Genomic DNA, 23,927 nt, shown 5'->3' with positions numbered 1-23,927 from the left:
CCTGTCCTCTGCCGGGACTGTGCCTGGGGGCCCTCTGTGGGCATCGCCGCAGAGCGAGCACTGAACTTGGGTGGAAACCAGGCTAGCGCTTTCTGAGATCTGCAGTGTCCCCTCCCATAAGGAGGCCGTGCCAGCTGGGTACTTACAGCAGTTGTGAGATTCACATGTATACATTTTCTCAGATTCTCGCCTTCTGTTGTTTTTTCGAAATATTGTTGTGTGTGTGTGTAAGTCGTGTCTGACTCCTTGCGATCCCATGGACTGGAGCTCTTCAGGCTCCTCTGCCCATGAAATGCTCCAGGCCAAGAACACTGGAGTGGGTAGCCATTTCCTCGCCCAACCCAGGGATCAAACCCACACTTCCTGCATTGGCAGGTGTGTTCTTGACCACTGAGCCACCTGAGAAGCCCCTTTTTAGGAATAAATGTGCATAAAACTGGAAGATGATTCTGATGGGTAATTTCCCTAGGTTGGCAATTTTCTAGTCTTAGGACCCCTCTACGCTACAAAAAAATTAAGAACTCCACAAACAGCTTTTATTATTTGGGTTATAGCCACTAATGTTTATTTACTAGAGTAAATACATTTTAAAATAACAGTAATTTAATTATGTTAACATTTTATGAAGAACAACTTCCAAAACAAATTCAGGGAGAACAGCATTTTACATTTTTGTAAATCTCTTTCATGTCCAGCTTAGTAAGACAGTTGGATTGTCACAACTGTTTCCAAAACCTGTCGTGTGAGTTGATACAAAGCTGACTTCACACAGATAGAAGTTTCTAAATAGGCTTCTCAGGTAATAGAGGCTATACTATGTCACTGCACAGGTGGTAGTTTGTTAAAGGCAATGTGGATATGAAAACCAATGAGCATGCTTATCAAGAGCAACACTCCTGCATTAAAACCCACTTGTCTCACTTACACTTTTAATGAGTCTTGCCCATGAGTGTCTTTGTAACATGCCTTAGTTATTTGGAAAACGGTCATTCACTAAATTACGCAAATCTTTCAAATGTTAACACACTTCATCATAAATCACATGTGTTCCTATCACCACCAATCCCCCCAGAAAAGCCTAAGCATTGAGATGATGTCAAGCTCATGATGTCAATACAAGTTTTCGCAAATTTGAATTTTTGCTGGACAGCTTGTTTTATCATTGGCAACACGATCAGCTTCCCTTGAAGTGACAGGCTCATTCCATTCATTTCCCAGAAAATGTCTCCCAAATAGCCAAGTCTAAACACTATGGTTTGCTAGTTCTTCCAAGTAGAAATGGTTATGCCATGGTCATGGCTGACGGAGCACACATGCTCAACTGCTTTCCCTCAGGACAGCCTCGTCTCCGGGTGCAGGAGGACTGCTGCATGCCTGCTTCCGACAGAATGCGGTATGCTCAAGGGTGGAGCTCTAATACAATTTTTTGTGTTGGTTCTATTGAGGGTGTTTCTCAGTGGAGTTGGCAGGCAGCACTTCCACTGAGGGCAAAGCATGGAGACCCGGCTGCAGTGTCTGGTGCCACTCCCTTGTTCCGGAGGTGCTGACCTCTACCGGCCCCGAAGTGCTCTACGGATTTCCAATGACTGGCAGGCACATCTTGAGAACCACGGCTCTGGGTACTGCCCCAGCGGTCTTCAAGATCTAAGGTCATGATTTCTGCGGTACAGAACTGAACTGAAGGCCATGGCCTTGAGGATGGTCCTCAAATCAAAACCCCCTCGGCTGTGCCTGTCCGAGGACAACCTGAGACCCAGCGCTGCCTGCCTTTGCCAGTGTTTCTCCACCTCTTTGCAAGGGGCTTCTTTTCACCACTCACCCCCACTGCGGAAATCTAAGAGAGACCACAGTATATTTATGTACTGTGGTCCTTTAGAGGGCACATGTTGTCCCTTTAGGATTTTTTTGCCCCTCACCCAATGCCCAGTTTCCACCCGCACTAAGAATGTATCACCTGTGGCCAACAGTAACTCCCTGCTAGGGTTCACATTCTCCCCACGTATTTCTCAGCACTCCCCGCTGTCATCACAGCACCTGGCACAGGAGGTTGTAAGCGTTTCTAAGAGAAAGCAGCGGGGTCTCTTATTCTAACAAACCTAGATTAAGGAATTAATTTCAGTACTGACTGCCTGTCTTAAATGCAAGGATTTATCCAGAAAGTGGGAAGAAAGGACCTACTTCAAAGGACTCACCAAGAAATTCTTTTAAATTGTGAATGTCCCTATAACATAAAATAGGACTTGGGACTCGGATTATTTGTATAAAGCTTATAGTCTCAGAAAGGGCTGAGCTACATCCCTTCTACATAAAAATATGATGATTATAAATAGTATACTTAACCTCTGCTCTCAGATTGAACACTGCCCTAAAGCAAAATCTGGCTTAAGTACAATGCACAGATGTTCTGCAGCTCTTTACCAGGGGCTCCGTATCAAAGGAGGGGGAAGGGTGAGTGGTCCTGTGGCCCTACACCTCTCCCCAAGTCTGACTGCAGGAGGGCCAAATAAAGGAAGATCAAGAATGCTTCTCCTGGTCCTCTCCGGGGCTAGAGAAGTCTGAGGACATTTTCTGGGGAAGCACGATTCTGTCCAAAGCCAAAGTGGCTCAGATGCCTTCAGACGGCTGATACTTCCAGAAGGCCAACTCTCCATCGTCACTGCAGGAGGCCAGAAGCCCCCGCTCCTTGGGGTTCCAGGCCACGCAGTTGACATCCTGGGAGTGGGCCTGAGGCACATGGGCTGTCAGGGAGAAGGTGGGCTGCTGCGGGTCTGAGCCGGGATCCTCCTCAAATACTCGGATGGCATCATCCCCACAGGCAGTAGCCAGGGCCCCTGTCAGCTGACACCTGGGGGGTGGGGGGGAACAGGTGTGTCAGTGAGCGTGCAAGCGGCTCCTCCCTCCCAACCTTGCAAGTCAGGTGTGAGGGGCTGGTTCTAGTTCCAAACTTGAGGACTCAGCTACAAGTCTCTTATCCTAGAGCCTCTCTAACAAACATGTAGCTGCAAACATCACCCCAAGCTTCAAATGCTGCCATCTAGGTTTCTTTCAATATAATTAACCTAAAAAACTACATATAACTCTCAATTGTACTCTTCTCACTTGGCACAAGCAGTTGCCCTGACATGAAGTGTTCCTGACTTTTTTTTAAACTGATACAACAGGTCACTTAATTTTACCATACTTTTACTTGAGTCCATTTTTGCTATTTCCAAATGTATGCTAATATAAATAAAACTTAGATGCCCATCAAGTTTTTCAGTTATTTAGGGTTATTTCCTGAGGACAGACTCTCAGGGCCAGAACTGCCCTCTGACCAACTCTGTGTGAATGGTATGGCTTTCCTAGACTCCCTAAGGGGAGAAGCTGTGTTACCAAACCATAAAACCCCAGCCATGATGCCACAGTTTCAAGAACACATCTCTCTGGGTGGTTTGATGCTGTGGATGGTATGGAGCTACCCTCAGCCTGGGTCTAAGTCTGTCCCCTGCTCCTGTGAACCCGGGGCCAGCCAGTGCTAAACCAGCATGGAGACGTCTAGCCTGATCTGAGGACACGAGGGTGGCTGCTCTAGATCCCCACGTATTCCCAAAGGTGGAAGAGCGCCCTGACTTCTCGAGAATCTCTAGAATGGCTGGGCAGGGTGGAGGGGAGGAGTGGAGCTCTTACCAAGCGATGTCATAAATGGTCCTGGAGTGGAAGCCTGACAAGGTGCAGACACACTTCCAGCTGGCCTCGGAGCCGCTGCATGCCACCCCTGTGTGACAGATTTCTCTTGAGCCTTGGGCGTATGATGCCCTGGGCACTTCAGGGGAGAACCTGCCCCACCGCAGGAGACCCTAGCTTGCCCTCCCCCATCCGCACCATCTGAGGTCTCATGCTCACTCCTCTGTCCCCATCTGCCCTAATCTGCCTTAGACACCGCAGCCGGACTGGCATTTTCCCAGCAGGATTCTGAGAAGGAGACGTCCTGCTCCTCAAAATCCCTTTTGCTATAGACTATGTCTGACAAGTTATCCTGCTTTTTTGGAAAAGACTCTTGAGAGTCCTTTGGACAGCAAGGAGATCTAATCAGTCCATCCTAAAGGAAATCAACCCTGAATGTTCACTGGAAAGACTGATGCTGAAGGTGAAGCTCCAATTCTTTGGCCACCTGATGTGAAGAACTGACTCGCTGGAAAAGACCCTGATGCTGGGAAAGACTGAGGGCAGAAGGAGAAGTGAGCAACAGAAGATGAGATGGTTGGATGGCATCACCAACTCAACGGACGTGAGTTTCAGCAAGCTCTGGGAGATGGTGAAGGACAGACAAGTCTCGCATGCCACAGTTCATGGGGTTGCAAAGAGTCAGACACGACTTAGTGACTAAACAACATCAGCTACCCAGCCCAACCTACCTTATTTCTCTCCAAACTCCTTATGCTCTATGCTCCATCTACCCCATGCAGATCCCTGTTCCTGGTGTAAATCTAGGCCATCTTTACTTTCAATGCCTTTGCTCATGTGGTCCTCTTTGCATCTAGAATTTCCTTTTTTTCTTTTGTGGCTATGTCTGGCAACATGTGGGAGCTTAGTTCCCTGATCAGGGATCAAACCAGTGCCCCCTGCATTGGAAGCATGGAGTCTTAACCACCGGAAATCACAGCAGTCTCCTCTTATGTTAAAATGCTACACATTCCTTTCCGTCTGGATGAAATAGCCCCCCTTCCCCAGAGCCTCCCAGGATTCTTCCAGCACCTTCCCTGGAGCCCTCCCGTGGCACATCTAAGAAGGGCCCAGCTTTCTGTGACTCATCCATGTGTCTCGGCCCCTCGGCAGAGACGGGTCTTCAGCTCCCAAGTGGGCCCTCACCTTGCTCATTGCCTGGGAGATACTGGCGCCAGATGCGCACGGTGCGGTCGTCACTGCAAGATGCCAGGCGCTGGCCACTGGGGTCAAAGGCCAAGCTCCACACGGTGGACTCGTGGCCTTCGAGGGTGGCGCAGCACACCCAGTCATCCTCTTCCTCTCGGTAGAGCTTCACTGTGTCATCATAGCTGGCGGAGGCCAGCAGCTGTAGGGAGGCCAAGGACAACACAGTACGTGTGTGCAGGGCCCGGGAGTGTCTGCGACTCCAAGACTTCTCCCTCCCAGGACAGGACAGTCCCAGGGATGTGCTTTTATAAAGGCACTCACTGATGTCTTCTGGTCACAGACAGAGATTCCTGGGAAAGCCAGGTTGAGGCTGAAGAGCAGAAGGCAGCTGGGTACAAGCCTCCACGTCACAATTCCTTCCCACCAAGATACCTGGCTCTTACCTCCTGGCTCGGGTGCCAAACCACATGCTTGACATCCTGTGTGTGGGAGTTGAGGACGCTGACACATTCATACTCGTCCTCTTCATCAACTGTGGGAGAGAAAAGAAGGGGGCACACAAGCTGACTGTCAGGGACACAAGGGTGGGGGGTGGGGGGGAGATTTGGTGGCAGGCTCTCAAGTGTACCTGGAGGGATCTGGACTCACCTTCCCAGACCCACACACTCTTGTCTCGGCTGCAGGTGGCAAGGAGGTTGCCAGACGGAGCCCAGGCCACTGACTTGACCTCGTTTTCATGGCCCTCCAGAGTGGTGGCACACTGCACAGTGAAGGGGGACAAGACTCAGTGCCGGCTGAGACCCCCGTGGTCCTCGCAAGGTCAGTCCCCCTAACCCGGGCCGGCGCAGGTTCCTAGACCAGGAGCCTCCCGGTGGGCGAGCAGCTAAGAATCAGCCGGCCCACGCAATGCACACAGGTTCCAACACTGGTCCCCCGGAAGACTCCACATGCCCTGGAGCAACTAAGAGTCCGTCTACCACAACTAGTGGAGCCCAAGAGCTCTACAGTCCCTACTCCAAAACAAGAGAAGCCACCACAAGAAGTCCATGCACCGCAACAAAGAGTAGGCCCCACTTCCACAACTGGAGAAAGCCCACGCAAAGCACAGCCAAAAATAAAATATTAGAGAAAAAAAAAGTTCCTAAACCAGCCCTGGGGATCAAACAGGCAACAATCCTGGTCCCATGTACTTGCCTCAAAGTCATCCTCGTTCTTCTTCCAAATGCAAGTGGTGGCATCAAAGCTGGCCGAGGCCAGGTAATTTCCGCAAGGAGACCAGGCCACCTTCCTCACGGTGCGCTGGTGGCCTTCACAAAGGACAGATTTGCAGTTCCAGCTGTCACCTAAAAGCAGAGGACAGGCCAGGCTCTGGAGCTGGGTGCACAAGAAGGTGCGGAAGCACTAGCCATGCCATTGGGTAATCGGGTCCAGCGTCAGAGCCAAGCTGGGGGTCGAAGCTGTGTGAGTGTATCAACAACAGGCTTTAATTGACTCCAGTTCAAGTTACAGAAAGCTGGACGCATCCTTCTGAAACAAATCTGAGGAATCACCTATGTGTGTGTGTGTGTGTGTGCCCGCCCAAAGTCACTTCAGTCACCTCTGACTCTTTGCGACCCCATGGACCATATAGCCTGCCAGGCTCCTCTGTCCATGGAATTTTCCAGGCAAGACTACTGGAGTGGGTAGCCATTCCGGCCTCCAGGGGATCTTCCTGACCCAGGGATCCAACTGGCCTCTCTAGCATTGGCAGTGGCCACCTGATAAATGCCCTTGGGATAAAATCTAAATTTCTTCAACTTTTGAGAATTACTTTGAAGCCTACTTTCTTCCTTCTCTTCTCATTTTCCTGCCTCAGCAACTATCACAATTTCCCTAACAGTTTCAGTCTCTCTATTGACATTTTAGCTTCTGGTAGCTGCTGATTCCTTCACCGGAAAACCCGTTCTCAAAGTGGCTAAGGTTCAACTCGAAGGTAACCCCTCCATCCTTTCCCTCGGCCCGCGACCCTCGCCCAGGGTCTGCCTGCCCCGCAGGCTGCGTACTCCCCGAGACTGGCACCCACAGCAAGCGCAAGGAGACCGCTTGGCGGCAGGGGTCGTGCAGCCGGACCGGGGCTTACCCTCCCTGCCCCAGATGCGGACGCTGCGGTCGCCGCCGCACGAGGCCAGCAAGGTTCCCGCGGGGTTCCAGGCCAGGAACCAGCAGCGGGAGTCCGGGTGCGCCAGGATTCGGCTAAGCAGCACAAGCGAGTCCTTCATGGCTGCCCGGTGCAGGAGGAGACAAAAATGAGCAGAGCCAGCCGCGCCGACTGCGGTTCCCACAGAGCAAACCCCCTTGCGCCCGAATCCAGGGTCCACCCTGGAAATGAAGCGCCCGCAGCTTCTGCCGCGCTGCCTTCTGGGAGCTGTAGTCGTCCTGTCCCCACACCACTCCCGCAACCCCGGTCCCACCTCCAACGAAAAGCATCGCGGCACGGCCTGGAACTACCAGTCCCGTCAGGCCTTGCGCAGGGAACCGGCGGCGCGCCCGGCCAGTGTCGCGCGCCGAGAACGGGGCGGGGAGCCGGAGGAGGCGGGGTCAGAGGTGGAGGAAGCCGGAAGTGGACCGGGCCGGGGTCTGTCCGGGCGTTGCGGGTTTGGGCCCTGAAATCGCTCCGGTCGGGGTAACTGAAGAGCCCGTGACCGGGACGGAGCGACGCCATCCCTGCACTGAAGCCTGCTGACTGGTGAGGATCAGGAGTCGCTGAGGGGTGGGTCCTATCTGGGCATAGGTCGGACCGCAGAGCGCTGTTCCCAGATCCTGGGTCCCTGATCCCTGCGGCCCTGCTTGGCCCTCCGCCCCTGGGCACCCTCTGGCCAGGACCCCGAGTCCGGCTCTTTCTTTCACAAGCAACAGATACCTCCGCCCCAGCCCTTCTCCCTACTGTATGCTGCCAAGGTCCAGCGGGCCCCCAGCCCTCTCCGGGTCATCGTCCCGCACCTCCGCAGCTCCACTCCGGGGACCCCGTCCCCGCCCCCCGAACCTCTGCAGCTCTCCTGTCTCTGCTCGGCCCTCGGCCCCACCCCCACCCCTGGGGTCGGCCCTGACCGCCTTCCTCCAGCCTCACCTGCTACGAACCCCGTACGTTGCTCTCCTCCCCCCGGACAGGCAGGCCCTGTGCGCCCCGCGGAGGTCGGCGGCGACCAGCAGCGACCGCAGAGCGACGGCGGGCGGCCCCGGACATGTACGCCCCCGGAGGCGCAGGGCTGCCCGGCGGGCGCCGGCGGAGAAGCCCGGGAGGCAGCGCTCTGCCCAAGCAGCCGGAGCGTAGTCTGGCCTCGGCCCTGCCGGGTGCCCTGTCCATCACCGCGCTCTGCACCGCGCTCGCCGAGCCTGCCTGGCTGCACATCCACGGTGGCACCTGTTCCCGCCAAGAGCTGGGGGTCTCCGACGTCCTAGGCTACGTGCACCCGGACCTGCTGAAAGGTGAGGGCGCTGCGCGCCAGCCCGGGCCTCCTCTGCAGGGTGCGGACTGGAGCTGAGATAACCTGGGGTAGGCACCTGCTTGAAGGAAACAGTCCATTGCTGCCTGATGTTCTTACCCACCAGGTGGCTCTGTTTGGGGTCCGGCCCCTCATTAATTCTGATGTTATTCAGCCAAGCACCCACTCCTCAACACCATGGTAATCTGGACTGCTATTTTCGGCATCTGCTGGGGGAAGGGCACTGTATATCAGAGAAAAGATAAGGGTGCTAGGCATCACAATTACCTGTCTCCCTCTAAGGAGCCGGAGATACCGGAAGACTTTTTTGGGGGCGTGGGTGGGGGGGTGGTCAGCTTGAGAAAAAGGAACTTTAAAATACGGCTAGATTTTAAAAGATGTTTGTGAGTTCTGCAGTCTTTGGATTGTTGTTAGAGAAAAAGGTAGTCTGTGGTATTTTCAGTAACCAAAAGTCAGTTCCATTGCCACCCTCAGTGAAACAATAGGAATTTGGCTCGTGGAACCCTCACAAGTGTGACGAAATGAGGTAAGGTTGCTTTGTTCAGTATGGTGCTTCCCGGCCAGGGAAGCAGAAAAAAGAGGAACCAGACCATCATCTTTACTGGATGCAGAGGGGGCCTGTAGCCCATCCTTCCCAGCCTTCGTCTCTGGTAATGAAGGTACAGGCTATGTGGTGTGGGGGCAGTATTGCACCACCTGGATTTTACAGGGAAAATGGTCGGTGGATTGCAAACAGCCCTTATTAACAGCAGAGTTAATTACCCCCAAGGCCTTTTGAACCATTCCTGAAGGTTTTTTCTGTGTGCCACTCCTGGCTGTAATTCATTCCAGATGTGTGTTGCCCCATGTCTCAGATTCCCCTTCCTGCTAGGTATCTTCAGCATTGTCTAAGGATTCAAACTGCCTGGGGTTTGGTGAAAAGGTCAAGTTCTCTTTGAGTGCCTGGGATCGTATACTACTTGTGCAGGTCGAGGCTGAAAAGCCCTGTCCTTGTGGCCTAATGTTGTCCTTCTCTGAGTGTTCTCTTGCTGGTTTGCATTTCTCTTTGAGTTTTCAAAGCTTTCAGATGATTTTGTAGAGAACAGGATGGGGGCTTCTGGTTTGTTTCCAGATATCACCGTGATGATTGCTTTCACTGTGTTGGCTCACTAATACCTATGGGCCTCGATGGTGGCTCAGATGGTAAAGAATCCACCTGCAATGCAGGAGACCCAGGTTTGATTCCTGGGTCAGGAAGATCCCCTGGAGAAGGAAATGGCAGCCCACTCCAGTATTCCTGCCTGGGAAATCCCATGGACAGAGGAGCCTCACAGGCTACAGTTCCTGGGATCACAGAGAGTCAGACACAGCATAGCCACTAACGCTAACACCCACAGGATGGAGACCACGTGCTGTGTAGCTTTCTCTGTGGCCAAAAGCCCATCAAGCTTGAGTTGAGTTGAGTTGACTTTTCTGTTAGCACGTTCCCCAGAACTTGCCTTCTTTGAGGCACAGCTGCCACTTTCCACTGCTTCGTCCAGACCTTGGCAGTTGAACCCCTTGGTGGTCAATATTTCAAGTGCTTGGTGTCATATCAAAACCGGGAGTGTATGTGCATGCTCTGTTGTGTCCTACGCTTTACAACCCCATGGACTGTAGCCTACCAGGCTTCTCTGTTCATGGGGATTCTCCAGGCAAGAATACTGGAGTGGGTTGCCATTTCCTTCTCTAGAGAATCTTCCCAACCCAGGGATCGAACCCGAATCTCCTGCATCTTCTCCACTGGCAGGCGGATTCTTTACCACTAGCTTCCTGGAAAGCCCCCAATCTGAAAGGGAATTCATGATGCCTCTCTATTTCGGATTGTTCCTAAGAAGGCTTGTAAAATTCCTGCTATGGAGGGAGGGGCCCATCTGATTCCATGTCTTCATTCCAAAGGTCCAGGAAACTGTGTCTCAGAGAAGTGAAATGATCTCTGCAGGGGCACACAGCTGGGAACAGCAGAGTTGAGTGCACCTCACTTTTGACACCAGTATAAAGTGATGCTGTCTCGTTTATGTTTGCTTTACTTCAGCTGTCATAAGGAACGACCTCACAATGGTTTATCTCACCCTGGCATACATCCTTGTCAAAGGCACATCAAAAATAAATTCTTGGTTCTGTTCTCCTTTGTTCACACACGTATCTACCTTTTCTAAGAAATTATCCAAGCTGGATTTTGTCTTTTATAAGGCAGGTTGCCTTCACCTTTACACGATGCCTGCCTGTTCATGTGTTTAGGATCTTAACCCATGAATGGTTTCAGCTTGGTTTTCCTTGGTCTCCTTGGCATTGCAAGCTGGGAACACTTGGTGTCCTTTAATAAAGGCGTTGACAGTGCTACCTCATGAGCTATCACAGAAGGTGGTAAAGAATCTGAAGGTCCCTGATTGCTTCTCTTCTTTGTGTGTGCTTAGTTGCTCAGTCATGTCCGACTCTCTGTGACCCCATGGACTGTAACCGCCAGGCTTCTCTGTCCATGGGACTCTCCGGGCAAGAATACTGGAGTGGGTTGCCATTTCCTTCTCCAGGGGATCGTCCCAACCCAGGGATCGAACCCGGGTCTCCTGCACTGCAGGTGGATTCTTTACCTTCTGGTCCACCAGGGAAGCCCCCTTCTTCTCTGTACCAGTTGGCTTTTGGGTGCCCACTGGGCCTTCAGTCGTTTGCTGCTCTGTAGGGTTGTGCCGAACCTCCGGGTCTAGCAGATATCCTAGTGTGGAGGCCTGGCTATTCCCCATCTCAGGAGAGGGCAGAGCTCTGGGGTACAGGCCTGGTGCCTGTAGGTGCTTCCAGAGGGAGAGCAAACCCTGCCAGCTCTCTGCAGGTAATGGGGAGTGGAGCGGGTCACCAGGCTTTGGCATGATGCCTTCCCGTGTCTTGGCCCCCTGCCTGAGTAGCGGGCATCGCGCTAAGCACCCTTCATGCCTGGCTGTAGTGTCCCCTAAACAGCGTCTTTATTTGGTAGGTAACTGTCATCACCCCCATCATACACACACAAACACTCGCAGGCCTTAGGCCCAGGCTGCTCTCTTACACCCTTACCACTGAGCCTTAGGGCACACTAGACTTTTTCCTCCATCGGAGCTGTCCTGGACCTCTTACTTCCCCATTCTGGTTGAGTTTTTCTCACCAGCCGAGGCAAAACTGTTTTTTATTCCTCTTGCCCTCTCGTTGCTGGGCTGAGTCAAAGCCCATCATCCTCTCATTCCCAGAGCCCTGAAGGCTTTTACAAATGCCATGGCTCAAAAGATCCTGCCGGGAATTCCTTTACTGCCCCGGGCTGCCCGCTTCTCACACAGCTCGTCAGCCTGGGCCAGGGGGCCAGAGATGTGTCCAGACCTCTGGTGGCCCCCAGCAGGGGAGCCCAGATAACCGTTCCTTCTGAGCCTCAAGCCCTCTCTGCCCCTCAAGTGCGCCCAGCAAGGGGGCAGCGGGGACCACAGGCTCAGGAAGCATCTCTGGAGAATGAGGGAGTTTAGGATGTGAAGTCGGGGGAATCACGATTGACAGCAAGCCGTGGGAAGGTCAAGGGCCTTCTGGGAAGGGCTGGCATGTCTGAGGGGTGGTGACCAATGCACCTGGCATTTCTGGATCCTGTAGGGGCGTGTCCTTGGAGGCAGCTGGGCCAGGACCCTTGGGGTCTGTGGGGCGACCCAGCCGGGCACTGGAGGGCCCTCTTGGAGTCTTGTGTCAGAAGCCTTGTCTGGAAGCTAAAAAGTCAAGAGAGGGGTGCAGCTGAATAAAGTGGGTGAATGAATGCTGGAAGGACTGACTCAAGGACTCCAGTGAGGGGGCAATAGGAGAAGGAACAGAAGGGAACTGGCGAGAAGCCACTAGAAGCTTCCTGCCTGCTGCCTCTCTGGGTCAGGAGGGGATGAGAGCCATGGGCAGGTAGACAGGAAGAGCGGGGGCCTTCCAAACAAATCCAGCGCAGTGACTCACCAATGACCTTGGGCAAAGTCAGGTCTGTGGGATCCTATTACATGGCAGCTGCCGTCTTCCCGGTGACTGGAGGGGACAGGCAGGCAATGGTTACCAGAGTAAACAGGCCACAGCACAACTGCAGCACAGGGTGCGTGCGGTCTGACCAGAGTAGTGGATGCAGCGCTGGTGGAGTTTAAATTCAGGGTTCTGCTCCACGTGCCATTTCTCCTCACAAATAAAATAACACACACAGAGCATTTGAGGATGGGCTTCTCTTAGGCAGCCCTCTCAACAGAGCAGATATTCATTGCCCTCCCTGCCACACTGATGTCTGGCAGGGGAGGAGAGAAAGGGACATTGAGATCCCGACCCCAGGAGAGCCTGAGCAGGGTTCTAAGCAGGGCTGGGGTAACGCTGCCTGTCTCTGCTGTGTGCTCTCAGACCCTCTGATGAGAGCCCACCGGGGACATGGGGCAGGGTTCTGGGATATCTGTCAGCATCACTCCAAGGGAAGTTCCCATTTGGCTCCCCCTCCCCTGACCCGGAAGGTTTGCTCGGAGCTTTGGAGTGGAGAAAGGCATAAGGCAGTCAGGTGGAAACAAAACCTGTTTGAACTGTGGGTGCAAAGCCCCTTCTCTGGACCATGTCATCACCCCCGGGGTGCTGATCCTCTAGCCCCCACTGGCTGATGTGCATGGACAGGGCAGTTCTTGGTGTTGGGAGGAAAGGCATGCCAAGGAAGACACTGTTGGGGCCACCCAGCACAGAGGGAGTGAGGCTACTCCTTCCTGGCACTTTGGGGTCTGGCTGCCCCCAAGGGCCCTTGTGCAGATGGGGCAGGTGTCATTGCTTCCACTGACAGGTGAGCGGGCAGATGTCAAGGACAGCTTGCTCGAGGTGATGCATAACCTGTGGTGGAACTGAGACTGGGAGCCAGTTCACATGCCTTCTGCTTTTTTTTTTTCTAATATTTTTTTATTTGGCAGCACCAGGTCTTAGTTGCAGCAGGCGAATCTTTAAATCACAGCATGTGGGGTCTAGTTCCCTGACCAGGAATTGAACCCAGGCCTCCTGTGTTGGGAGCTCGAGGTCTTAGCCACTGGGCTGCCAAGGAAGTCCCCTGCCTTCTGCTTTTAAGAGTCAAGACTCTGGCCTTCCCTGATGGCCCAGTGGTAAAGAATCCACCTGCCAATGCAGGAAACATGGGTTTGATCCCTGATCCGGGAAGATCCCATCTGCCATGCACCACAACTACTGAGCCTGTGCTTTAGAGCCCAGGAGCTGCAACTGCTGAAGCCCAAGGCCTTAGGCCCATGCTCTGCAACCCTAGAAGCCACTGCAATGAAAAAAGCCCATGCGCCACAACTAGAGTCGCCCCTGCTCACTGCAAGCAGAGAAAAGCCCACACCCGGCAAGGAAGACCCAGAGCAACCAAAAATAAACAAATAAAATCACACTGTATATGTATTTTTTTAATTAAAAAAGATAAGAGCCAGGCTCTGACGGTTGCTGAAGCTTAGATCACACCCAGCAGGTTCGGCTCAATGATTCCCAGGAGGACCTCCATTTATCGTTCAACGACCCAAACCTTTTGGCCTAGAAGAGAATCCATGCTTCCAGCTGTTTCCGTAATAAGCTCAGCAGACACTGGTGCTGACCGGCTCTGCCAGCATCCGCGGTCCCTTTTGACTTCTCCCTCAGATCCAGCTCTTCAGGATCTGATCGATTAGCTCCATTGGGGAAATATGAAACGGCTGACTCTGGTGCTCAGTGATGGTGAGCATCACGGTGCCAGGGAGCCTGACACTGGTTTGGAGGCCAGCTCTGTGCTGTGTGTGACCTGCAGGAAGTCACTTAACCTCCTGGAGCCTCTTCCTCATCTGAACCACATGATGAATCCCCTGGAGTGGAGTGAGGCTGCCCCACCTGTGTGCTCAGGCAGGCACACCTGGAGGGAAACAGAAGAAACTGCCAACAGGTCGTCTCAGAGCCCCCCTGGGGGCCCAGGGGTTAAGACGCTGCACTGCCACTGGAGGAGGCTCAGATTCAATCCCTGGCTGGGGAACGAAGATCCTGCATGCCATGCGGGGTGGCCAAAATAAAATTTAAAAAAGATGTTTATCTCTTGGGAGGGGCAGCTGAACATCTGCGGAAGTCTTCCTTGTGGCTGAACTAAGGATATTCTGAAACATAAGACCCCTGGATGTGTGTCCAGTGGACGTACGTTGTAAAGGATGGTAATACAATGAACATCCTGTAGTCACCATGCCACCTAAGAAGGGATCTCTGAAGCCCTGGGTGTTCCATTTTTCATTTAAAACTAGTTGTTAAATTAAAACCGAGTAGCACAATTAAAGCATCGCTCAGAGGGCCTGGCCATGTTGAGTAATCTGGGAGGAATCTGAACCCAGCCTGCTGCAGAGCAGACTGTGATGCAAACCTTTCCACCCTGCCGCTCACAAGTTATTCTTGGAGGCACTAGAAGAAAACCTGTGTCTTGGCAGGTCCCTGCCGTGTGCCACGTGGACCCCCAGAAGAACTGTCACAGAGAGCTTTTAGCAGCATTCACAGTGCAGCCGGGAAACAGCCCATCTCTGGGAACTTTTGTTTAGAGGGCCCTGTGGGCTTGCTTCTAGACTCCTTCAGGCCCGCAGGGCCAGATTAAATGAAGGCTGGACCTCGGTGCTGGCAGAGTTCAGGCACAGGCAGGCCTCCTGGCAGCAGGCGATCACCCAGGTTGGATGAGTGCGCTCCAAACAGATGGTCAGCTGACAGGAGAATGACAGATAGCTCTGAGGGCAGCTTGGCAGGTGACCTGAAGCCAGATCAAGGCATATGAGTCATGTGGGCTCAGCCAACATCTGCCTGGCGAATTTTGCACCCAAAGCAGAAGTGTGTGCTGTCACAAAGGCCCAGGGCCTCTGGGTATCTTGGTCTGGTTTTTCCGTGTGGGAGGCCAGGCCTCAGTCCAGGTGACCCCATGAGGCTAGTCAACGTCTGGTGATTTGAGTCAGTTTGATTGGGCCCAGGTGCCCTCCCCAGCTTTTGGACTCTTCCTCGTCAGTCACCTTCCTCTGGGTCCAGTGTTTCCTGGAGTGTAAGGCTCAAGCCGCCTGCGCTACTTGTGGCGATTCAGACCCCCAGGCCCTGCTCCAAACCAAGAGCTCGGAACCTCTGCAGCTTGGGCACATGCGCTCAGCCAGCACCCTGCTCTTTCTCTGTGCACCTGGGAGGGGTAACCACCATCCCGCGGCCTCTCAGCCTGAGATCCAAACTCAGGGAAGGAGTGGACAGTGTAAATCTCGTCAGCCCTTTTCACAATTTTCCAAATCCATTTTGGTGATCTAAATAAAAGAAGAACTTGCTGGTGGCTGAATAGGGGAAGTTAAGGCCCATTTTCTACTTTTTATCAAAGCTTAAAATGGTTTCATTTTGGATCAGCCTTTATCCTGTGTTTCTAGAACTATGGCAGGTTGCGTAGATATCAAAGGGAACTGACAGTGCAGTCTAGATGGATTAAAATTTTTTTTTAAAAAAAGAAAGCAAGAACGATATTAAAGCCCCAGAAGGACATGCAGGTTGCTTGCTGTGTCCAGTGTGCAGTTGTCAACCTGGGGTCTCTCACCAGGACCCTGGGGACGCCTTACTCTTTGAATGTTGGGCCTCCTGTTTTAGCATCTTCCTTTTTCTTGGTCCCTTCCCTCGTTTTTGCTAGAGCGAGCAGCCCCCAAAGGCTTTGCCCTCGTTTTAGAAGGTATTTGGTGCTGTCAGCTTCTGAACCTTCCACGCTTTTGTGGTATAAATCTGATTGCTTCTTAGCTTTTCCCAATTCTGGCTTATACTTCAGCTTATCTCTTGTGTCAAGTCCGTTCTAGCTCTGAGGCCCTTTACATCCCAGTTTTCAGAATTCTGTTTTGCCCTTCCTCTCTTTTGTGCAGGTCTAGGTCTTAAAAATTTTTTTGTTTTGTTTTGTTTTAGTAGGATTTAGGGAGGAGCAAAAATAAATAAGGAGGTCCAGTCTACCAGCTCTCCTCTTGTATTTAGTTCTCTCTTGTAATTATACGGTTCTCTAAACTGTTTCAGCTTCTTTTCTATTTACTTATTTTGGCTGCACTGTATGGCATGTGGGATCTTAGTTCCCTAACTAGATCAAACCCATGCCCCCTGCAGTGAAAGCACAGAGCCTTAACTGCTAGACTGACAGGGAAGTCCCTTCAGTGTCTTTTTGAATGAAAAACGGGACAAATGAGTGACTGGATAGAGAATGGACTCAAATGGGACTCTGGCCCTTGTCCCTTTGACTGTCTCAGCTTAGAAGTCAAGGGGCTTTTCCTGCCAGCTGGAAGCACACTTTAGCAGAATGGGTTAATGTGTCACATTAATTCTCAGGGTCTTTAAAGATGATTAGAAGAGTGTGGCAAATACACTTAACTCTTTGAACAACAGTGGGATGCTGACTCGCCCAGCAGTTGAAAATCGTGTTTGATTTGTGTAATCTATTGTTGGCCTCTGGGTCCATGATTCCCCATCTCAGATTTAACCAACTCTGATCATATAGTACTCTTGAAAAACAATCCACCTCTAAGTGGACCCTCGTATTGTTCAAGGGTCCACTGTACACTGAAGTGGAGTGCTGCACTTGGACTAGTCCTGATGGGAAGGGAGGAAGGACTCGAGGCTCATGGGAGCAGTGACCCAGGGGTCCTGTCTGCTAACAGAGGCTCCACCCCCTTCTCAGACCCCCTGGGAGCAGGAGCCAAGACCCTTTAGTCCTCTCCTAGCTCCCCTGGACTGTGGTGTGGGGAGAACTCTGAGGCGGGGACATCCTGCCCCAGGGTGTTCCTGGGAGCCCTGAGGATTTGGTTCTTCCCCTGCAGACTTCTGCATGAATCCCCAGACAGTCCTGCTCCTGCGGGTCATTGCCGCCTTCTGCTTCCTGGGCATCCTGTGCAGCCTCTCTGCGTTCCTTCTGGATGTCTTTGGGCCCAAGCATCCCGCCCTGAAGATCACCCGTCGCTATGCCTTCGCCCACATCCTCACAGGTAAGCCCAGGCCGCTCCCAGTGCGGGAGCGACTGCCACGGGGCTGGGGCATCCTCTCTGGAGTTGCAGGTGGGGGCCAAGGGCTTTCCACGCGCAGACAGAGTTCCCGCTGCTTGTTCCAGCTCTGGCCTTTCACAGAGCACTGGGGCGGTGGGGCAGACCCACTCGGCCGAGCTGGAGGGAGCAAATGTTGTTAGAATTTCTAAGAACTGTCGTCGCTCTCCAAGAACGGGATCTGAAGCTCAGTTGGGCTCATGGGGCCCAGAAGGAGCCAGAGAGGAAACACTGTGTCTTCCTGGAGTGCATGGTCTCAGACTCCCTCTCCTCCCCATTCCTGTAGACCAGGCTTCTCTTCCCTCGTGACGGGGCCACTGTGTTGATTTGACTTGGGTTAGTACTGACTCCAGATACCTATTCCTCTCAGGCATCCATTGACCTCCAGCAGGCCTAGTAGCCCAATTCCAAATTCTTAAGACAGAGAGAATCTGACCGGCCTGGGCAGGGTGAGGCCTCTGTCCCCAGCGCTGGCCACAAAAGCTCCCCGTCACAGGGTGTGGGGCCAGGCAGGTTCTCTGAGAATGGGGTTTGGGTGGAAAGGCTGCAGCTGGTTCCTCAAGTATCCAGGCTGTGGGGTGCCTGCTAACCCCTTTTCCCTCTGTCCCCCCAGTCCTGCAGTGTGCCACAGTCATCGGCTTCTCTTACTGGGCTTCTGAACTCATCCTGGCCCAGCAGCAGCAACATAAGAAGTACCACGGGTCCCAGGTGTACGTCACCTTTGCTGTTAGCTTCTACCTGGTGGCTGGCGCTGGCGGGGCCTCCATCCTGGCCACAGCGGCCAACCTCCTGCGCCACTACCCCACGGAGGAGGAGGAGCAAGCGCTGGAGCTGCTCTCGGAGATGGAGGAGAACGAGCCCTACCCGGCAGAGTACGAAGTCATCAACCAGTTCCAGCCGCCCCCGGCCTACACACCCTAGTGCCCCGTGGGCTTTGGTCCTGGGCTGCCCTCCCCACTCTACAGCGCCGCCCCACCCAGAGGTGCTCCTTTCCCCAGCAGGTCTCACTGGTAGGATCCTGACCACCGCCACCAACCTTCCCCAGGAGACACTCTACCTTTAGGGCTGTTCCTGGATCCCCGCTCTCGAAACCTGGGGTTCACTGATTTTAGATAACACACTCTTTTCCCTCTTGAACCTGCCTCTCCCTCCACGGTCACTAGTCATTACCAACCAGGGACGGTCATACACGTTTCCCCCTTTGTGAGCCTGATCTCTGAGGCTGAGATTTTCCCTGGGGTGCTGTTGACAGTGGACAGTCCCTGATGGAAGAAGCATCCCTGGAACCCAAGGGAAAGGGGACCATGCCCCGCAGGCTCGCCTCATAGCTGTCCCCATGTGTCCCCCAGCGGTAACTCTGGACCGAGCCCCTCTCCCGCCCCTTCTGGGAAAACCCAGCACAGGGCCGCCTGCCCTGTGGATTTCTCTGCACTTTAGTCTTTGGACTGCCCGTCACGTGGGTCCTGTTTTTGCGGGAAGAAGGGGTGGCCTCCAGGAAGCAGAGCAAGTACCCGCCCTGCCCCATCCCTGGCTGGTAGCCCGAGGCCCGGTGGGGAAAGTGGGTCTCCTGAGGCCCAGAGAGGACCATTGTGAAGAGGGCCGCATCACCCCAGCCCCATCACCTCTTAAAATGTGAGTGGTTTTTAAAAGGGAAAAACAGCCAAGCAACACCACCAACACTCTGTTTTTAAACTAGTGACAAGAACGTTGTCTATTGATCCCATCCCTTTTGGCCCTGCAGCGTTTGGGGCCCCGTCCCTTCCAGTCCCTGGCCTTTGCTCCCCGAATCTCTCCCGGCAGAATGCAGCCCTCCTCTGTCCCCCCCTCCCTCCCTCCCAGTGGCCGTGGCTCCTGGGGGCCTTCTGTGGGACCCAGAGCTGCATCATTGCCCGGCGGCGGGCTGAGGACTGTGGCCTGGCTGGCTGGCCAGCGTGGTGCTCCTCAGGACTGCAGTGCTGAGACATAACCTGGCCTCCGTGTAGAAGCTGGGGCAGCAGGGCAGGAAGCCCGCCACCCTCCACATAGGAACCATGCCCAGGGGACCCCGCCGCGTGAGGCGTTGGAGCTGCCTGGTCAAGACGGGCAGACCGCCTGTGTCCTCCAGGCTCGACGGGACCCCTGGACTGTGACTCGGGGCGGTGGCTTGCTGCACACCCCTCTCCCCTTCTTGAATGTACTCTGGTCTCACAGCGCGCTACCAGCTCTTTCTTGCCCGGCCATCACTGGCTGTCTTGTTTGCCACATGTGGCCCTGGATCAGCTGAGTTTTCTGCCCTGAGACCTGGGGTATCAAGTGGGAGAAATCTGAGAGCTTCGGTGCAGATCCAAATGGCCATGCTTCTTGGGAATCTGTCCAGGGTTGAGCAGAAAAGCAGACAGATCTTCGTGTCCTTCACAGGCCATGGACAGAGTAAGACTGGGGAACGGACACCATTGTCGACCTGTGACTCGAAGGGACTGTCATGTCCCCGTCATTCCGTGGCCAGACTGCCCAAGGGTGTCTGGACAGATGTCCATGGGGGTGGTGAAAGCCGTGCCTGCGCCTGAGTGAGCGGCCGCCTGGGGCTCTGTGATGCCAAAGCGTCCCATGGTGACTCACACTCTTCCGGACTCTTGTCTCAGGCAAGAATGTGTGATACCTGAGCATAGTCATGAAGCTCAAATCAGTCTCGTCTTGCTCTAATGTGCGAGTTTGTCTTGGAAGATTTCCAGGGCATGGACAGCTCTCTTGACCCTGGGGGTCTGAGCTGGCAGACCAGGAGCCCGGGCACCGAACACGCATGCCAAAGTGACTGGTCATCTCACGAGGACCCACACCCAGGACCCTGTGAGCCGTTCCATGTGGTTCAGAATCCAGTTTTTATTAGCTCCCCAAGCCTCTAGCCTTTCTTTCTCTTTTCCCCTGCCCTTCTGACACTGATAGTTGTCATATAAACTCCCCTGGTTGTGTTCTTTTTTTTTTTTTTTCCTAGAAAAAAAAAAATTAAAAAGCAAAACAAAAAAACCAGAAACCACAAGTAAGAATGTAATTGCCAATGGCTCCCTGTCATTTTTCTGTCCCAGTTTCTCCAATTTGGTTTGTTCCCTGCCTGTTGGAGAAGCAGGAGAAATTGAAGAAGGGATTACCTGATGGTCCAGTGATTGGGACTCCACACTTCCACTGCAGGTGGCACAAGTTCAATCCCTAGTCAGGAAACTAAGATCCTCTGTGGCATGGCCATGCGCGCGCATGCACACACACACACTCGCGCGCGCGCGCACGCACACACACAACAGAAATTGAGGAAGTGTGCCATAATTTTTAAAAGGTTAAGGAAGTTGAACCTGCTTGCTCCTTGTGAGGCATCTGCACCTAAACAGTCCTCTAATCCTAACAACTTCCACCCCGAGGTTCCAAGGCTGGGAACCAAGGATGCCTCCCCCCAGGTCTTGACTTCAGACCCTGAGCTCTTCCCTCTATATCCCTTGAGCTGCAGAAGAGTGTGGCTTCAGAAGTCCAGCCTGTGTATGGGGATGCACAGACTTCAGGGCCAGGACTTGCAGAAGAAGATGCACTTTCTTTAGAAGTCATGGGGAATGATCCCTGACGGTTCCCCATGTTCCCTTTATCCATTCACAGTGTCAGCTGGCACCCGGGCCCCAGTGTGCATCATGGTGACAGAGCTCAGGGCTCCCTGGAAGGAGCAGCCAACTTGGCATTATTATTATTATTATTATTATTATTATTACTGGGAAGAGTACACGTCTTTCTCAGGAGCTGGGAATGTGTGCTCATTTCATTTCAGACACTTAATGAAAGGTGCTTTGCATAAAAAGCACTGTTTTAGTCTCCGTGAGTGAAATGTGATGAGCTTCAGAGGCCGTTCGCCAAAGATTTTACATTCTTAGTCTAGGAGATGGACTCGTCCGTGGAAAGAGAAAAGTGACTAACAGACAGCTGGGAACGTGCCATGCCCAGAGGGGTTCCTACCTCAGGCGTCCTGGACAGGCAGGGCTTCGCCTGAGAGGGTGTCGGCAGTGGGGTGGGGGGAGTTCCTGCTGATGAAAAGCAGGAGGAGAGACAGCTGGAGGCCAGGATGTGGTGAGAGAAGAGGTCGGGAAGGCAGGGGGGCCCACTGCAGGGACCAGCAGCAGTGGAAAGCCCTGGAAGGATTTTGTGAAGAGAAAAGAGGGTTTATCTGAATGACTGGTGATTGAAGGAGGGTCAGCCTGGCAAGTGGAAGACTCTGAGGGCATGTGGAGCCCAGGGTCCTGGAAGGCAGGAGCCCCAGTCCCTGCTGACCCATCACAGCTAGAAGGTGGTGTGTGTGAGGGGAAGGGCGCCGGGGAAAGAGCCTTGGGGACAAGAGGAAGAGGCTGTTGCGTCTTGTGGAAGAGCAGTTTGCTTAACTAGAGAGTCTTTTCGGCCAACGTCTTGCCCACAGGTGTCTCAGCCCCTAAATGGGTCACAAGCTTCTGTCCCCACCAAGGCCCTCCGGAAGGCAGAAACCTGACAAGGGGCACAGGATGCCCCTTGAGACTGTAGGCTCAGCCTTGAAACAGGAGAGCTTCACAGAGACAGAGACACTGCGCACGGTCCTTGAAGAACGGGCAGGCTTTCCTGAGAGAACGAGGAGGTCAGTGGAGAGGGACAGGGCTTTTAGTGCACAGCGAGCTGGTGTTCTGAGACACCCATGGACCCAGCCCGTGTGGGTCTGGAATGTCAACCTTATTGTCAGAACATGGTTGCGAGATATGGAACTCTTAACACAGAGCCATCGTAATTAAATGGAATGTGTTGGTTCCATAACTGAAAGGTGACTTGGCTGGGTGACTAGGTGGCTGGTGACTGTGTGTGTTAGTCAGTCATGTCCGACTCTCTGCAACCCCATAGACTGTAGTCTTCCGGGGATCCTCCAGACAAGACTACTGGAGTGGGTTGCCATTTCCTTCTCCAGGGGATCTTCCCGACCCAGGGATTGAACCTGGGTCCCCTGCACTGCAGGCAGATTCTTTACCGTCTGCACCAGCAGGGCTGGTGACGAGGGGACTCAGACAATGACGTGAAGGCTTGATTTCTCTCCAGGCCTCTGCTCTGTGAGTGGGCTCAGGCAGTGAAGACGCAGCCCCAGCCGCACACTAACCTCTTGTTTAAAGACCGGGATGGGTCTCTTTTGCCCAACCGAGATCATGGCCCTTCCCTTCCACTGTGGCTGAGGGTTTGGAGCTCTATCCTATGGTCCGGATGAGGATGGTGACGTTTGGGATCTTGGGTTCAGCAATGGCACCACGGTGTTGGCTGGGATGTATGAGGCCACACCAGTGAAGAGACCTTTGCTGGCACCGGCCTACATGATGGAGATGAAATGCCCGGAATCCCCCTGCTCGCTGGCCCCCAGCCCTCCTGACTGGGGCACAGTGACATGTGGCCACTGGCCAGCTCTGCTCTCTTGCAGAAGTTCTGTGTGTCCCATCTCAGGGCTGAGCCTTGAAATCAGGCTGGCCCACACTCAAACAGGCAAACGGCCTGGATCACCCTGGCCCTGTTCTCAGGAATTGTTATTTTTCCTTCTCTCTGATGCTCAGCCCTTTTCTTCCAGCTCCATTCCTGGGTCCACCTGGCTTCTGACTTTCCCAACTTTGTTCCTGTCTACTGTGAGCTCAGTGCTCTGCTTGAGTGGTGCTTGGCACCCCTGAAGACACACACAGCCTGTGTGCATCTTGGCTCTTTGGGGGAACTGCCTACCTCACCCCAGTCCCATCCTGAAGTCAGTCCAGTGGGGTGGGGAGGGAGCAGGCTCCAGGGCGCAGGCAGGGGGCTGACACCGCGCGCCACCAGCTGCGTGCACTTTTGCATGAGTAACTCAGAACTCCTGAAATGCCATTCTGAAGGAATGATGCCTTCTTTTACACATGTTCCACAGCTAATACACATGTCTGTATGGTGGGTCTCCATCCCCTAACCTGGGACCTACATACTTCAGAAAGATGATGAGAAATTGGAGAGAGTCAAGGTAAGCATTCTACATGGATGAAAGACTGGGAGAAAAATAAACAGCTCTAGAGAAAAGGATGCAATAACAATCTGAAACGTGTGAAGAGATGGTTACCAAGGAGACATGTGACCTTTGGGACTTCCTCAGCAGTCCAGTGGTTAAGTCTTTGCCTTCTACCGCAGGGGGCGCAGGTTCCATCCCTGGTCAGGAAACTAAGACCCACATGCCACATCTTGTAGCCAATTAAAAAAAAAAAAAGATGTGGGACCTTAAAAGGGTTTCCCTGCTGGCTCAGACAGTTTAAGAATCTGTTTGCAGTGCAGGAGACCTCGGGTTTGATCCCTAGGTCGGAAAGATCCCCTGGAGGAGGGAATGGCAACCCACGCCAGTATTGTTGCCTGGAGAAGTCCATGGACAGAGCCTGGTGGGCTACAGTCCATGGGGTCGCACAGAGTCAGCACTGCCCTCAGGGACTCAGTTTCCTCATCTGTAAATGAGGAGCAGAACTGAACTTTAATGTTCTTGTCATCCTAATCTCCAGCATCCTCAGAAAGAGGTGCCACCTTCCATATCCACTCT

At 53.3% G+C, this 23,927-nt stretch overlaps 2 protein-coding genes across 2 annotated transcripts; one reads left to right on the top strand and one right to left on the bottom strand.

Annotated features, from left to right (window-relative positions):
• Positions 1-534: 534 nt before the first annotated feature.
• Positions 535-7,274, bottom strand: CIAO1 (cytosolic iron-sulfur assembly component 1). Its single transcript, XM_020890420.2, has 7 exons — positions 6,971-7,274; positions 6,046-6,194; positions 5,500-5,611; positions 5,295-5,383; positions 4,849-5,050; positions 3,667-3,754; positions 535-2,845 (listed from the first exon to the last, which is right to left on the bottom strand). Exons 1-7 carry the CDS (start codon positions 7,107-7,109, stop codon positions 2,605-2,607), a joined length of 1,020 nt encoding a protein of 339 aa, XP_020746079.1. The 5' UTR covers positions 7,110-7,274; the 3' UTR covers positions 535-2,604.
• Positions 7,275-7,414: 140 nt separating this feature from the next.
• TMEM127 (transmembrane protein 127) lies at positions 7,415-20,324 on the top strand. Its single transcript, XM_020890419.2, has 4 exons — positions 7,415-7,576; positions 7,999-8,316; positions 17,156-17,320; positions 17,988-20,324. The coding sequence occupies exons 2-4, from the start codon at positions 8,073-8,075 to the stop codon at positions 18,293-18,295; spliced, it is 717 nt and encodes a 238-aa protein (XP_020746078.1). The 5' UTR covers positions 7,415-7,576; positions 7,999-8,072; the 3' UTR covers positions 18,296-20,324.
• The last annotated feature ends 3,603 nt before the right edge of the window (positions 20,325-23,927 follow it).

The sequence above is a fragment of the Odocoileus virginianus genome, chromosome 2, assembly GCF_023699985.2.
Source record: "Odocoileus virginianus isolate 20LAN1187 ecotype Illinois chromosome 2, Ovbor_1.2, whole genome shotgun sequence".
Classification (NCBI taxonomy): domain Eukaryota; kingdom Metazoa; phylum Chordata; class Mammalia; order Artiodactyla; family Cervidae; genus Odocoileus; species Odocoileus virginianus.
The sequence above is the reverse complement of the archived record's forward strand: the minus strand, read 5'-3'. Positions and strand labels throughout refer to the sequence as shown.